Genomic DNA, 15793 nt, shown 5'->3' with positions numbered 1-15793 from the left:
CTCTGACAGAGACCTCATTGTTTTAGGGGAGCCTCAGCTGCTTTTTCTGGTTGTGTCTCACCTTTCAGGTGCTCAGACTCAGCACACAGAGTGGTCTGAGGACCTTATGAACAGAGTATGGGTCAGGCACTAAACCACATCAGCAGTTTCCAATGCAGGCTCAGGAGGGATATTTCTAAATAGCTTGGGGTTCTCACAGTATCCACCTCTGCTGGCTCCTTTGACCTACCAGCCTGGCTTTCCTGTTGTGCTCAAGTGGTTTCTTGTTTCCCACAAGGTAGTTGAGTGTAGCGTACTCCATGAGAGCTGCAAAGACGAAGATGAAGCACACAGAGACAAAGAGGTCCATGGCTGTGATATAGGAAACACGGGGAAGGTGCTTACGGGAGATGGTACTCAGGGTGGTCATTGTTAGCACAGTTGTGATACCTAGGAGAGAAAAGAGCTGATTTAATTAATGAAAAGGAGCACTTCTGTCTTTTACATGCATCCAGCCCCCAAAACATCCCCATTTCCCTTCTCCTGTGGGAGACAAATTCCTCTGGTTGTCTGGTCCCGTTTTTGCTCTGCTCAGCCAGACTCTGGTTTTGAGGTGCCCTCTGACAATGCTCTAAGGAAAAAGTGCCATTCAAAACCCAGGTGTCACACAGGCCATCAGTGTAGACTGGGAAAGGAGTGGGGAACTCGGACTTTGCTTAAGGCTGTACACAGGAACAACTGCTTGGATGGTGAGAGAAGAGTATAAAGGAAGGATATGCTAAGAGGCAATTATACTGGATGGATGGCTTTGGGCAGGCAATGGGCAAGTTGGGATTCAGTCAGTGATGTCTGTCTGAGTCACCAATAAGTATGGCAGTGTCTCAGGTGGGGGACTGTGTCAAAGGCTTTACAGAAGTCCACCTAGATGACATGCGTAGCTCTTACGTTCTCCACTGATGTAGTCACTCTATCATAGAAGGCCACTAGGTTGGTCAGGCAGGACTTGCCCTTGGTAAAGCCATTCTGGCTGTACCAAATCATCTCCCTGTCCTCCATGTGCCTTGGCGTAGCTTCAAGGAGGATCTTCCCAGGCACAGAAGTGAGGCCGACAGGTCAGTAGTTCCCAGGGTCCTACTTTCTATCCTTTTTTAAAAATGGATGCAATTTTTCCCTTTTTCCAATCACCAGGGACTTCACCTGACCTCCATGACTTTTCAAACATCACAGCTTGGCACCTACATCAGCCAGTTCCATCAGGACTGTAGGATGCATCTCATCGGGTCCCAGAGACTTCTGTATGTTCGGGTTCCTCAGGTGGTCACAAACCTGATCTTCTCTTACAGTGGGAGGGACTTCGCTCCTCCAGTCCCTGCCTTGTGGTCCATCCACTCAAGAGGTGTCGGGAGAGAGGTTGCCAGCGAAGACTGAGGCAAAAAGCTGTTAAGTACCTCAACCTTCTTCTCGTCTGTTGTTACCAGTTTGTCAGTTGTGTTCATCAGGTGAGGTATGTTTTCTTTGACCTTCCTTTTCTGGCTGACGTACCTGCAGAAGCCCTTCTTATCCAATTCAGCTCCAGCTGTGCCTTGGCATTCCTGTCCCCATCCCTACACAACCAGGAAGCATCCCTATACTCTTCCCAGGATACCTGTCCCTTCTTCCACTGCCTGTGCATTTCCTTCTTGCCCTTTAGTTTGAACAGCAGGTCTCAACTCAGCCGTGCTGGTCTCTTGCCTTCCTTTCATGATTTCTTAGTGCTGGGGATCAAGAGCTCTTGCGTGCTATGGAAAGCATTCTTAAAGATCTGACAGCTCTGTTCCGCTCCCTTGTCCCTGAGGGCAGTTTCCCAGGGGTCCTATTGACTAACTCCTTGAAGAGCTGGAAGTTTGCTTTCCTAAAATTCAGCGTCCTGACTTTACTTTTCTCCTGACCTGTATCCCTCAGGACTGCAAACTCCACCAGTGTGTGATCACTGCATCCCAGGCTGCCTCCAGTCTTGATGTCATTGATGAGCTCACCTGTGTTGGTGACCATCAGGTCCAGTATCACACACCCTCTGGTAGGACTGTCTATTACCACACTTAAGAAGTTATCCGCAATGCCCTCCAGGAGTCTCCTTGATTGCCTACAGCTTGTCATGCTACTTTTCCAGCAGATACTGTGGTTGAAGTCCCCCAGCAGGGTGAAAGCTAGCGTAAGAAGGCTTCGTCAATAAGCTCCCCTTGGTTGGGGACCCTGTAGTAGACATCAGCCACAAGGTTCCCTTTGTTGTCCCAGTCTCTAATTCTTACCATTAGGCTTTCAACCTGCTTGTGGCTATTCTTCAGAGACAGCTCTTCACAATCTATCCATTTCGAGATGATAAAGGAATCTCTTTTGACTTGAATGGGGCTTGGAATTATTTTTGCAGCAGCAGTAATGCTCACAGACCTCTTTCCAGTGATAAAGAAGTGTGAACCAACAAAGGATGAGCTTCAAGAATTGGTATCGTGATCTCATCCACTGATTTTTAGGATGTGGAGAAGAAGGAGGATGTTTCTCCTTCTCTAGCATTCATCTAAATCCACCTGCCACCCTTTCCTGGGGTCACCCCAATGGCTCTGGATGGGAGCATGGCAAGAGATTTTCGTATTTTCCTGCTGTATTTGCATTAGCAGATGCAATGTGACTTCCCATATATTTGAAATGCCAATGGAAGTGCTCTGGTTTACATCTCCCTAATGTAGGCTGATGGACTTGAAATGTACAGGGGATCATTTGTATTAAGTACAACAGGGGCTGTGGAGGGAATACATTACTCTTGATGTGCTGAGGTCCCTTCCCACAGAGAGGGGCCCCCCTCCTGGGGAAACCTGCCTTTGTTTTTTGAGACAGCCACCACAGTGGTGTCAGCTGCGGAGAACATTTTGCCTCTTGCTGTTCATTCCTTTCCCAGCCACGGACTATGGCGTACCCTCACCTCCATTGGAAATGACACCCCACTCCTCCTCCTGCTCTCTCCATGGACACCAAAGAAATTGATTTTGATAGGGAGGTGGGGAGAGATGGTCAGAATGGATGGGCACTGAATAGCCCCTGCCTGATGCTGATGGTCTCTCTCCTTTCCCCCTCCCAGCAAAGGCCTGCAGGAAAGGCTGGGAATGCTACGTCCAATTAAAGGGAAAGTCAGCGGGGCTGATGGGAAGGACAGCGCTGGGAACCAGAGCTTGCTGCAAAATGCAGATACAGACAAAGTGCATTAAAGATTCGTAAAGACCTCTCTAGCGCCTATCAGAGAAGGATTCAATTAACATACATTTTTTCGTGCCTCAAAGAGCCACTGCAGGTTGCTGAGAAAATCTAAACAATAGACAGAGCTGTTGCCATGTCCTGGACTCCCACTGTGGTGTGACAGAGAAAGGCTGTACCTACAGGGCTTCCACATCCTGCCAGAGCTTGGGACTCTCTGGATAGAGTCAAGCAAATTTGCTCATTACCCTACAATCTTCATGTCACTGGTCCTGCACTGAGACCTTGAAAAGTCCTGAGGTAATGCAGGACACATGCATGTGACAGGAGCCCTTTAGCCAGCATTGCAATGCCACAGCTCACCCCTTCCCTCTCCCTTTGGGCATATGAGAACACCACATGGTCAACTTGGAAAAGCCTGGTCAGATCTCAGATCAAGATACGAGAGTGTGATGCTATCCTGAAATAATCCAGTAGTCCGAGCCAACACAGCTAGAGATTTGGTTGAGCTTGAGGATAACGTTACAAATAGAAACATGGAGGAGTGGACTGCCTTCCAGGAAGCTGAATAATGCCAGAAAATGGCAAAGTGCTTTAGGAGATTTTGTACCCCCAACGCTGGCAGTTTGCTAGCCTTGCAGAGTCTGACAAGCAGCAGCCATGCAGCAATCTGTGTCTTACCCAGAGATGTCCTGGCTGGTGTAGAGTCTCTCTTGATCCAGAAGGAAACCCAGGAAAGAACAACAGTCAGGATGCAGGGAATGTAGGTCTGAATGGCAAAATAACCCATACGCCTACTTAGGTCAAAAGAAACTGTCATCACCATGTACTCCCCTAGGAAAAAGCAACAGAGACATTGGAATCAATCGGCAAAGTTTCAGAATTTGGAGTGTTTCTGATTAGATTTTCCTGTTGTTTTAAGTGCCTGGCTGGCTGGTTTTCTTGTGGACTTTGTGGCTACCTGCATGGCTCTGCATCTGTCTGACTTAGTGTCTTTTTGATTAATTTAAGAGCTGACTTTCTGGTTGCCCAGCTGGCTATCTGGCTGGCTGGCTATGTGGCCACCAGGCTGCATTTGTACTGGCCTGGCTATGTGTCCGAGCACACTGAAAAGCACACTGCCTGGAAAAGTTTCAAAGGAGAAACTATAGAGAGTATTCATCTTCAGCTGATTGCTGCAAGGGTTTCTTTTCTATAGAAGCTATTTAGCTGTGACAGGCTACATGGCCTGGCTTGCCAACTAACTACCTGAGCTGTGACAAAGGAGGTGTCCTTCAATCACTTTCATCGAGACTCCGGTTCTGCCCCTGGAAAAGGCATGCGGTGCTGTACATCCTAATTGCTCATTTGGCAACTTACAGCTGAGGTTCTTCCTCTTTTTCAGAGGCTCCTAGTGAGTACTGCAAGAAAGCCACTCGACAGCTCTAGGGTTAAGATGGAGCTTGCAAGCAATTACCGAAAAAGAGAATTACAATCAGACAGCCACCGGTGCATTCAAGACACATTCACTGCACCACTTCTTGTCCCGGTTTGTGCTGCCTTTCTACCCTGGTTAGAGGCTGGCTGCTGACATTGGCAACAGCAGCTTTCTGCAGAGTGGGAGAAACACTACCCTGAACTTGCTGCTTCAGAAGGCTTAAAAATATGAGCTCACAAATTTGCCCCTACCTTCAGGAACCCAAAGAGACTTTCCTCGGTTGTGTGTGGGAAGGAAAGGGGATGTGAGCTATTAGGAGGAGGAGCTGAAGGGCTTCCATTCCCTGGTTTCTTTGCATATGCAGCCTTGTTGCTGTCTCTTAAAGCGTAATTCAGGTGTTCATCAGCTCCACACAACTTTACAGAAGTAAAGATTGAGACCTGCAAGTTCTGATTTCCCCACCCCTGTTCCAATTATGAGCGTCACCCAAGGATCACATAGTATGCACGTACTGCAGCAAGAGGGTTATCTGAGCTCCCACCTCCTCTTCCTCCTGACCCTTCAGTTAGGGATAGCTTCATTCACATCAGCATTGCGCCGCACAGTTCACAGATGTCAATTGTTCTGGCCTACCCCTGCTTCATCTTCCCCTCACCCTTCATCCCCATCACTTCTGCTCCCTCTAGCAAAGGTCCATCCTTTCATTCTTATGTTTCTCTAACTGTGCTGTTGTGACCTTCCCTCCCCACCACTGTGGAGCTGTCTGCTGACTCCTTTGCCTCCCACGAGGTCTCCAACACACTGGCGTTTCTGTGGGCTGTCTCCCTTTGCCTCACCTGCTCCAGTCCTGAGAACTTCCGAGGTGTTCCTCAGCCCTGTGAAGTCAAACTGGTAGAGTCTCCAGGTGCGCTGGTCAGAGACCTCAATGGAGTAGCGCCTCCAGCGATAGACAATCTCCTCACGTGGGTAGCCATCTGGGAAAAGAGGCAAGGACATCAACGAGAGTTATGTTGTGTGCCTCCACCTCATTCACTACCCTGACTGCAAAAGCACTGGCATCTCACTCTATCTGTTTTGTAGATATGAAGCTTTCAGGCAGGTATTTCTGATGCCTTGTGTTTAGATTTCCTTAGGCATCCCCACATGCAACGGGAGTAGGGACAGCATCTCCCCTCGTGGGCCACCTCAAATCCTAGAAACGGAGGCTTTCTAAGGACTGCATTGGTGGGAATGAGACTTGGGTTGGTGTAAGAGGACTCCCTCATGTGGGGCAGCATGGGAACCTTCTTCACTCCTCCTGACTACCTTCCTGGGCATGAATACACCAGGAATACAAAGCTGCCAAAGTGGGAGGTAGCATGGCTGTGTCTGTTCTGACTGTCTCTGTCCCTCTCACCCTGGGAGCTGATCTATGTATGGAAAAGAAGGGGTGCATTCTCCATGGAGAAGGAGAACTGGCTCCTGCAGGCTGGAGCATGGCTTCTCCTGGCTCTGGCTTTCTTGACAAAGAAACAAGCCTGCTGTGAAGCAGGGACCTTGACACCTACGAGAGAGCTCCTCAGGGGAGGGAAGGAGCAAGAGCTTGGCAGCTAACTGAAAGTGTGTTTCTAATTATCAAGCATGTATGGCATGTACCGCTAATTAGCAAAGAATGAGGGATGGTGGGAAATGAGGGGATGGTATCTCCTCAGCATGTTGCTTCCCTCTGAAGCACCTCAGAACCACGTGAGCTGTATCCCTTCAGTGGCAGGGTGGAGGCGGGAGAGGCGAACCCGAGCTAAGATGACTAAATCAGATAACCAACCAATGCATACGGACAGGAATCTCTTGGTGAAGAAAGGCTCCCTGCAAAATCACCCGTAGAGATGTGCCAACATCAGCAGCCCACTCTGTTGACGAGAATGGACACGTGGGGACTGAGAGGGGAGGTCTGAGTATCCCTCCTTTGTGACCGCCTTGGGTGCAGAAAGTGGGCCTGTCTCTGGGCTGAGGTCTGGAAAGCCAGGCTGCCACCTCAGAATGATGGATGCCATTTGTCTGCCAGCTGAAGGGATATATTTTGTCTAGTAGGTCAGAGTGACCAGAAGGTCAGTGAAATAGTCGTCTCCAACTGTCCCCCCAAATTAAGGAGAAACTCAGAGGTGCTGTGAATCTGTCCCTGAATACCTCTGCTAGCCCAGGAGTGGGAGGATGCTTCAGGGCATGACGGACAATGGCCCAGGAAGACAGTTGTAGAGATTAGGTGAAAAATGTAGCTAAAAGGGAGGATGGTCTCCCCAGAAGAGTTTTACTCTCCTGGGGTTTCTCTATTTGCCATCTAAAACTATTTCTAAAAGATGTATACTCACAACTGGAAAAAACCAAAGGGCAGGAGTGAGTGTCCATTGGGAAATTCTGCAGCTGCAGCAGACATTCAGCCTCGATTGTCAGCCTGAGAGGGGAAAAGAGAGAGAGGGAGACTGAGATATTGTGTTGGTGAAGGTGGTTTGATTCCAACACCAGAATGTGACAGAGGGATTCTCGCTTCCTTGAGAGAGAAACACTAATTTGTTGAAGATCAGTCTGTTTGCAGAAACATTTCAAAACAGCAGCAAAACAAAACATATGTTTGAATATTTTCAAAGGGAGAAAAACCATCTAATTTTCGCATTCAAAAAGCCTTTTTGTTTAGGGAGCTTTTCAGATTCATTTATCAGAGTGAGAATTTATGGGAACAAAAGCCACATCTTTACTATCAGAATGAAATAGCTGACCAATACAAACATTTAAAGGATTTTGGTTTAGGAAACCATTTGTAGTTTTGACTTTTTTCTAGGTATGATATGGAAAAACAGTTTGATTTTTTGTAAGCCTTCGTCCTAGGCAGAGGAAGCCCATTCTGCAACCTGTACTGCATGTGTACTCCCATCTGCACTGGGAGACTTCTCCACTACTCTGTCCCAGAGCATCTGGAAACCTCCTCTACTTTGACCAGCTCCTTGTTCCCTCACCTCAGCAGCCAGCTGTGGTGCCTGCTGGATGTACCTGAGCGTGTAGAGTACTTTTCCGTCATTCCAGATACGGAGGAGCTGATTAGGAGTGGTTATCCAGTGGGAGTCGGCCCGCTTGGAGTTCCTAAAAAAGGTATCTGGGATCCAGATGCGGCTCACCATGTTGGTGTTCAGCGTGAGGGCCTTCAAGGTGCTGTTGAAACGAAGACGCCGGTCATACCATGTCTGAGCAAAGAAGATATCAATGGTGTATTCCTGTGAAAGAGAAGGAAGAACATGTCTTTCTGAGAGGGATTCGGGCAAAGCAGAACCCTGTCCTCGGATCTGCAGGCCACCATTTTGGAGTCACAGCCAGAATATTTTCTTTTTAAGTTTGTGAGCAGGTGTTGGTGACCACTGACACCTTTCTAGGCTCATCTTTAGCTCAGTGTCAGGACATCCGTGGCACACTTAGCAAGAGACAAAGACTGTGTTGACTGGTGGGCTGAGCCGTAGCATGTTTGGCCTGACCTATGCCTGGAATTCAAGACCGTATGAACGAAGTCTTGAACTTCCTCTTGATGGACAACTCAACCCAGACAGTCCTTTTAAGCGCAGGCATGAAGGGGCAGTGTGGATGTTGGCTGAATCCAGTTCTAAGTTCAGCTGCACTTTTCAAGCGCAGGCAAGGAAAGCTACTCACCACCTCACTAGAGAAGGCAAGCAGACAGCTCTTTCTGTTATTTATTAGGGTACAGCCCAGCAGTGCTCCATAAAACTAATTAGTACATATAGTAATAGTAATGTTGTGCATAAACCTAGTGAGAATCCATCCCTTGCTGCAGGACTTATACTGTAAATGGTTTATATGAAAAACCAGGACACTACAGGTTCCGGGGTAGATACCCCTTGCTGAAGATTAGAAAAGAAAGCTGGGGCTGGGGCAGGGGCTGCTATGGACTCAGCTCTTGGTGCAACCAGTTAAAAATCTTGAGTCTTTTGCAGACAGAAAACAGAGTTTCCACCTTAATGAGGACCTTTGTTTTTGGTGAGAGACAGGTTGTCCTAGTTCACCCATAACTAGCATTTCTAGGAGGCAGCTCCTGTCTGGATTGGACTTTCAGTAGTCCACACCATTAGCCCACTGTTCTGCTGCTTCCTGCTGCAAGCCAATTTGCTCCTTACCCTCTTTTCCAGCATGCCTGAGAAGGTGCTAATTAGTGCCATGCAGGAGCATGTCTGGCACTCAGTGGCTGTCTGAACCAGACCCCCAGATCCAGTTCCACCAGCCCCTACTAGAGACTGTCACCTGCTCCTGACAGCTCCTCTCTGACTTGGACTTTGCTCCCTTTCACTCCTGTTAAATCCCCACGTCCACAGAGGCATTGTCTCCCGCTCTCCTCTGGGCAGAGACGAACAATGTCTGACTTTGCCATCTCTCCCTCCCATTCTCCTCCTCCCTCTATTGATTTATTTTGGTGGAATTTTTATGACTGCAGCACATCCTCCCTCTGCTGCCCTCGCTGCTGGTTCAGAGCTGACTTCCCCAGACCATGCCGTTAAAATAGACGCGGTGCTCTTAGCGCGCTCCCTTGGACAGCGTGTCCTGCCTGGGGGAGGCAGAGCAGGGCAGCGCACGACTCCCCGCTTCATTTTCCTCACCTTCACTCCACTGTCAGCCAACTGGTGATGAGTGAGTGGTACCGAAAACATCCCTTGCATGGAAATGAGATCATGAGAAAAGAGCATTTGCCATCAGACAGTCGAGTCACTCTCTGGGCTGATCCTTCACCCTTGTTAGACACAGGGATGAGTGAAGGTGACGGGGATGAGGTCCTAACATAGCTCTAAATGGGGACAGGCGCAGCATGTTCAAAGTGATGGTGTTGCCTCCACAGTTCATTCAAAACAGACATGAGGAGACAAAGAGCTAGGATAGCAGCAGCCCACAAAACCAAGCGTACAAGCATGTCCGCTGCCTGAAAACAGGAGGCGGGGAGAGCCCATTCCAGCATCTGAATGCTCTGGATCACACTGGGTACTGCTTGGAGATAGGGTATGTGGTGATGAAGGCACAGATCGGGTTGTGAAACAGTGAAACAGAGCCCACAGGTGGGCAAAGAAACATAATGGCAGCCCAAGAAAAGGACATTGATGGGAAGGGCTGACTTTATTCTGCTTGGGACCGTTTTCTTTTCCTTCCTGCTCTTGGGGACAAAATAACACAACATTTGACATATTCTCCCCCACCCCTGCAAACCCTGTTTGAGCCAGTATGAGCTTACGTCGCTCCTCCTCAGCAATATCTCTGGTTTAGGAGAAAGCAACTAAAAATGTAATGCTAAGTCCATGTTAGATGCCACTGTTAGTTTCATCTCCTAACTGGAGTCACTTGTGGGATCTCGCTTCTGGGCTGGCTGCTCAGGTCAGATGTCCTGCTGTGAAGTTCAGCATTCGGGTCTGGGATAACCAATGCTAACGTTTTCAGGAGAGTTGGAGGGTCAGCTATCCCAGGGGTTTAGTATTTGTTGTCAAGCCCAGATTTTCAGAAGGGATCAGCATTAAAGAGCTCCTCTTGCGCCATTCATAGCCAGCCTTTGCAAAAGGTGTAGTGCACAAGTCATTCGGCTCTTCTGAAAAATCTGAGCTGTTATTGTCACTGTCCTGTGGTTTGATCTAATTTCAGTGGCTATTATAAGCACAGCTATTCACGAGGAAGAACTTATTAGCTGAGCTGGCTCCCTTGCCTCTAGGTGGGAAATGTTGGCATTTACAAATGTATTTTCATTCAGAATTATCCGAGGCAAGATTTATACAAAAATGCTCTGGCCTTTGGGAGCGCTTCTACCCTCCCAATTCTCTCCCCCATCCCACTGCGGGGGGGAGTGAGCGAGCGGCTGTGTGGGGCTTATTTGCTGGCTGGGGTTAAACCAAGAAAATTCCTGAAGACTTTAGCACCGGTTCCTATCAGGTGCTGTTTGCACTGATGCTGAGGAACCTTGCACAGGTGCGGCTCTGCGTTGAGCAGCTTCAGCACAGTGCTCAGACCCTTCTCCGAGCATTAATCAGATCCCCCTTAGCTGTAGGCATCTGACCAAGGTGATTAAAATAGGTGTTTGACCATGGGCTCCCTATAGTCACTGCGGTAGGCGCTTCTGGGGGGAGATCCCCATATGAAGCAGTCCAGGTTGTCTTCTGGAAATGCCTCACGCTCTTACTGACCTTAGAAGAGTCCAGGCTGATCAAGGCTTAATAGCTGAAGTTTGGCAGGATGAGTTCAGCCCCTAAAACTTATGGCAGAGCTGTTTCTTGAACTCCTGCGTCCCTGTAGTTTCTCTCTGCCACTGATACATTCTCAAGTATCGGAAAGAGACTTCTCTATACCTCAATTTCCCCATGTGGAAAAAGGTTATTGTAAAATACGCCTCCAACATTACTGTACCATCTGCTATGCAGCACATGGAGGTTGTTAACTTCTCTGTAAAAGCACGGGCTTTTTTAGCGTTTTCACCAGAAGGAGCTAGCGAAATAAGAGGAATCGCTTTAAGAGTTAGGTCGCGCCATTTGGATCACCCATGGGGTAGCACACACATGTTGGCATGCACGCAACGTTACATCAAACTTCAGTCATAAAATAATAAATCAAACTACACCTAAGGCAAACACTGAAGACTGCCTACCCTAAATACCATCACGTGAGTTTATCCCATGCTGAGGAGCGCCCTGCAGCGTCGCCGCTGCTAGCCGTGCGGGCTCGTGGCCAACTCAGCCTTTCAGCATGTCCCTGCTGGCCCTTGGTCACTGTCATCACCTGGCACTGCCGCACATCACTGATCAGTCCTCGTTTTCCTCATGTGGGCAGCACAGATGCCGGTGGAAACGCAATTCCAGAAAAAGGTAAAATCTGAAAACATTTAGTGGAAAAAAACCTGTCCTGTAAAAGAGCATTTGTGGGAAATAAGGGGATGTGAAGTTGACAGGAACATTTCATCTTGGAAGAAAAAAAAAACAAACAACAGCAAAAAGATTTCACTGCATTCTCAAACCCTTTCATTTTTAAAACGTAGTTTAAATTAAAAGCTATGGGATTTTCGCGTGAAAAGTCATTTCAAAGAAAATCCCCAAATTGTCAACACAAAAGAAAATAAACAGGTTCAGAAATCAGCCTGTCCCCAGCACAAGAGAGCTGGGAGCTGGACGCTGTTGTCACTGTGCGCTTCCCTAAGCCCGGCTCCTTGGGTCATCCCAGCCCCAGCTGCACTGCCCTGACCTTCACGGCCCTGGAGCACTTCCCTGCTCCCCGTCCTGACGCCCTGATACAGCAAGGACATCCAGCCTGGCCCCAGCTAACTCCTCCCTGCGCCTTGTCGCTCAGCTCCGTCTGTGTGTGCACACACGTGGGAAATCAGCCCGCATTTCCAGTCGGATTTGGCCCCAGAAACTTTACTCTAGACTAAGTTCCACCCTGGGTTCAGAGCAGATAAGAGTTAGGGCCACCCAATTTCAGACTAACAGCTTAAACTCACAGGGTTAGCATGACACAACTTGAAATTTGCAGTTTGTATTTTCAGGTTACACACCAAATATACACAGCTGTGCACTGCCAGAAGATCCTTTTGCAAACGGCTCAAAGCAAGTTTGTGTGTGCAGTTCAGCTGACCCCTCTCAAGGGTGCAGTTAGTGGGATACAGAGGAATTGGTACCCCCTGTTCCTCCGTATCCATCTATGAGTTGCTTTCTCTGTGGTCTTTAAGAGCTCAGCTTTCTGACAAATGCCAAAGAGAGAAGCAAAGCCATGAGGTGAAGATGTCTTTGTAAATGAGGATAAAATTAAGGATTTAAAAGTGGTTTTTGCAACTTGACTTGTATTTAACAGCAACAAGAAAACCTCCAAATGGAGGAGATAGAGACCTGGAATCAGGTTCCTCCATTTTCTTCTGTGGGAGAGAGAGCTTGGAAAAATCCTAAGTAACAGTGGGGCTGAGAGATTAATATCCTAGCCAGCCTCATTCAGCTTTTATTGTTCTGATATTTGTCTTTATTCATAGAGGCGCCTTCCCTCTGCACCTCCAAGCAAATCCCTCACTGCAGTACAATAAAGGAGGCTGCTTTCCCGGGAAGCGCGAACAGCATTTCAGGTGGGCTGACGTGAATCTGATGGGTCCATGCTGTCAGTCCCGGAGCTAAGCAAAGCAAGTATTACAGGCAAACCCGTTGGGGTGCTGCAGTCCAGGAGAATCTCAGGAGTTATTGGAGGAGACCCAGGAATGGGGTGTATTTCTTTCAAGGGCTGGTAGCAAGCCAGGAAGCCTCTCCTCCAGTCTCCCTCTTCTCCAAAACAGGGCTCACCCCAGGCATCTCCCCTTCAGACAGAACTGCGTTCAGCAACTCCACACCCCACAGCCCTTCCCAGGTGAGCATTTTCCTCTCCACGACACCCCACACATCCTTCCCAGCCTGCAAACCCCTCTGACAAACCCTGGGCTGCTCCCAGCAGCCAGCTCCACGTCCCAGGGAACATGCTCAATAATAGCAAAAAGTCTGGACACGCTCTCCACACTCGGATAACTGAATAAAATAACCTTAGTTTAGAATAATCTTCAAATCTGATGCAGAACTTCTTGTCCCCACAGCTTGCGGGCAGGAACAGGCTTCTAGCATGACATGTGCAAGCACTCTCCAAAGGCAGCAACCAGAGAGGACGCATATTAACAGCATATGCTAACGCCTGACACTGACCACTTCAGCGAGCGGTTGGGCAGCATCAGGCTTCAGTCAGTTCTCCGATTAGCATGGTGAGACACCTCGCTTGTCCCTGTTCTGGGTGAGTTTTGTCTCTCCAACACAAAGAGCAAAAGAATGAGAACTTTCATTTGTTTCCAAGGTCCTCCTCTCTCCAACTCAGACCCCAGAGAGCCTTCTGGACATGATGCTGGAGTGACTAGGGGAGCTAGCAAGGACAAAAGGAACACAGCTCTGATGATCTGTGTTTTCAAGGTGACACACTGAACTTCCCATCTGTTTCACTTCTGCAGCAACACCAGCAGCGCTGTCCTTGTCTGAATGTCTTTCGCCTCTGCCCAGGGAATCTCAGTTGAGACAGCTTTCTTTTTATAATACAAACTCGCTGTTAAAAACCATCACCATGTTCTGTGCTCGTGCCAGGAGCCTTCAAACAAGACATGCTGTACATGCTGCTCTGTCGATCGCAAACTCCCCGATCATGGCTTGCTCACCCTTGGAGTTTCTGCAGACGGGAACTGGACAGGGCTTTCGAAACCAAGTGCTGGCTTCTGAGATCTCTACCTGCCCGTTCCCACACAGCTCTGCTCATGCCTGCTCCCCTGCATGTGCAAGCAAGGACATCTAAAAGGCAGGCTTTTATACTTATGACAACCAGCCACCTCAGACTGTTTCTTTCCCCCCAAACCCCTTTCTCCTGAGCTGTTCCCTTCTACCACCGTTTCCTGTCCCTCAGTGGTGTTATCTCCTCACATGCAGCCCCGAGACGGCTGCTGATTGTCATGGTGCCCGTTCTTCTTTTCATGGGAACGTAGCCTGGCACATGGAGCCTCTCACTGTGAGCCCCAGGGGCACGTGACCTAGACATGTGTATTTTAGCATCTGATTAACAGGAAAGTCCTTGAGTCGAGACATGACATCAGCCAGACTCTGGTTTATAGAAGCACAGTCTGTCTGCACTGTCCCTGACGAGGTTATTACTGAAAAGGCAGAGGCGCGGGCACGGGGTGCTATATGCAGATGGGGCAGAATTAATTAATGGGGAAGATACTGAACACTTCAATGAAGTACTATGCAAAACACTACAGGGAAGAAACTCCCTCCTTTTCATTTGTTTTCTCACCAGTCTCAGGACAGGACATGACCTGGGTGGAAAGTCATGTGTAAGCACCTTCTCATGCAAACAAGGATGCAGCCCCATTGCCACGATCTCTAGAAAATGCCTAGGCCGCTTGCAGAGCAAAGCCACGCTCGTCCAAAGTCTTGTTTGTCTATCAAACCTTACTGCTAAATGCTTAAATGCTCCCCATGATGTTGGGCTTGAAGAAACTTTGTGCTGGAAGAAGAAAGCAGGTGGGGAAAGAGAAGAGGTGTGGGCAGGAGCACATAGGATAACTGGAAGAGAATGCTTAGCACTTCGGGCAGGTGCTCTTGTTTATTTGTCCTTTAAGCTCATGGGAGGTTTGATGAGACAAAAAGAAATTTCCTTTGAAAGGGCTAGAAGACAAACCTTCTCACCGCATACAATTAACTCCCCAAGATTGCTCCTCCAGGACAGCTTGGCAAGATTCAGATGAGAAGCTGGAATTTCTTTAATTGCACTTCCCATTCCCATGCCACCCACTGCGATTAAAATGAAACACTGGGATGGGCAGTCTCATACTGCCCAGGACTGGGAGAGCAGCTGTTGCAGCTCCCTTGATACCAGGAGGTAGGAGGTCCCACGAATCCCCCAAGGTGTCCTGTCCTAAAGACTCCTGGGGAGGGGTGTCTGGGATGGTCAGCTTGTCCCCATGGAGACATCTGGGTGTTGCCTGGGAACATGATCTGTTCCTCCAGCTCTGACATGTTCCTTGCCCCATCTCTCTGTCCTTACAGAACTCATGGCTGGATTCCCAGGAGGCTGCCTGCAGGCTCCTGCTCAGCTCAGGAGCTGGACGCTGCAGCCTCACTGCCTCCTCCCTAGGATGGAGAGGCAGGAGCCAGAGCAGTATCCTGTTGTGACAGCAGGGAAATGGCCCTCAGGTGAAGCAAAGGAAGGCAGGAAAGTCCTCCAAACATTAAATGACATGAATGCCTTCAACTGTCAGAGGCATGTGGCTGTGTGGTTTTGAAGTATTAGAGCAAGCATCCTCCTAAGCTTAGGACTTGCCAGCTGGGCCTCTCTCCCTGCCTCCAGTCTGCCACCTCATACAGAATGGACTACCACCGGCATCACCCTTGGCTTTGCCAAACCCCAGTAGAGCCTACTGCTGAGGCTGGCTCACCAGATGGACTAGGCGGTGTCAACACCGCCTCTGAGATTTAGGGTCTGATTCTCATTTACATCCAGTCCCTATTTGGGGGGAGTGAGGGTTTTGGAGAGATAGAGTAGTCCACAGTAGTCTGTAGACCTTTGTAAGGGTCTCAGCACTTTTCCCTGCATGCCCAGGGACTGAAAAGCCCAACTGTTGCCCAACTT

General features: G+C 48.8%; 1 protein-coding gene across 1 annotated transcript in view; it reads right to left on the bottom strand.

Annotated features, from left to right (window-relative positions):
* LOC141748442 (gamma-aminobutyric acid receptor subunit gamma-4) overlaps positions 1 to 15793 on the bottom strand; it is a 37097-nt gene that overhangs the window by 2801 nt on the left and 18503 nt on the right. Inside the window, exons 4-8 of the mRNA XM_074600502.1 lie at positions 7646 to 7866; positions 6970 to 7052; positions 5458 to 5595; positions 3886 to 4038; positions 230 to 429 (exon numbers count right to left, since the gene is read on the bottom strand). Coding sequence (XP_074456603.1) covers positions 230 to 429; positions 3886 to 4038; positions 5458 to 5595; positions 6970 to 7052; positions 7646 to 7866 — 795 coding nt within the window. The remainder of the gene's footprint in view (positions 1 to 229; positions 430 to 3885; positions 4039 to 5457; positions 5596 to 6969; positions 7053 to 7645; positions 7867 to 15793) is intronic.

The sequence above is a fragment of the Larus michahellis genome, chromosome 9 (assembly GCF_964199755.1).
Source record: "Larus michahellis chromosome 9, bLarMic1.1, whole genome shotgun sequence".
Classification (NCBI taxonomy): domain Eukaryota; kingdom Metazoa; phylum Chordata; class Aves; order Charadriiformes; family Laridae; genus Larus; species Larus michahellis.
Note: the sequence above shows the minus strand (reverse complement) of the source record. Positions and strands in the feature narration are given on the sequence as shown.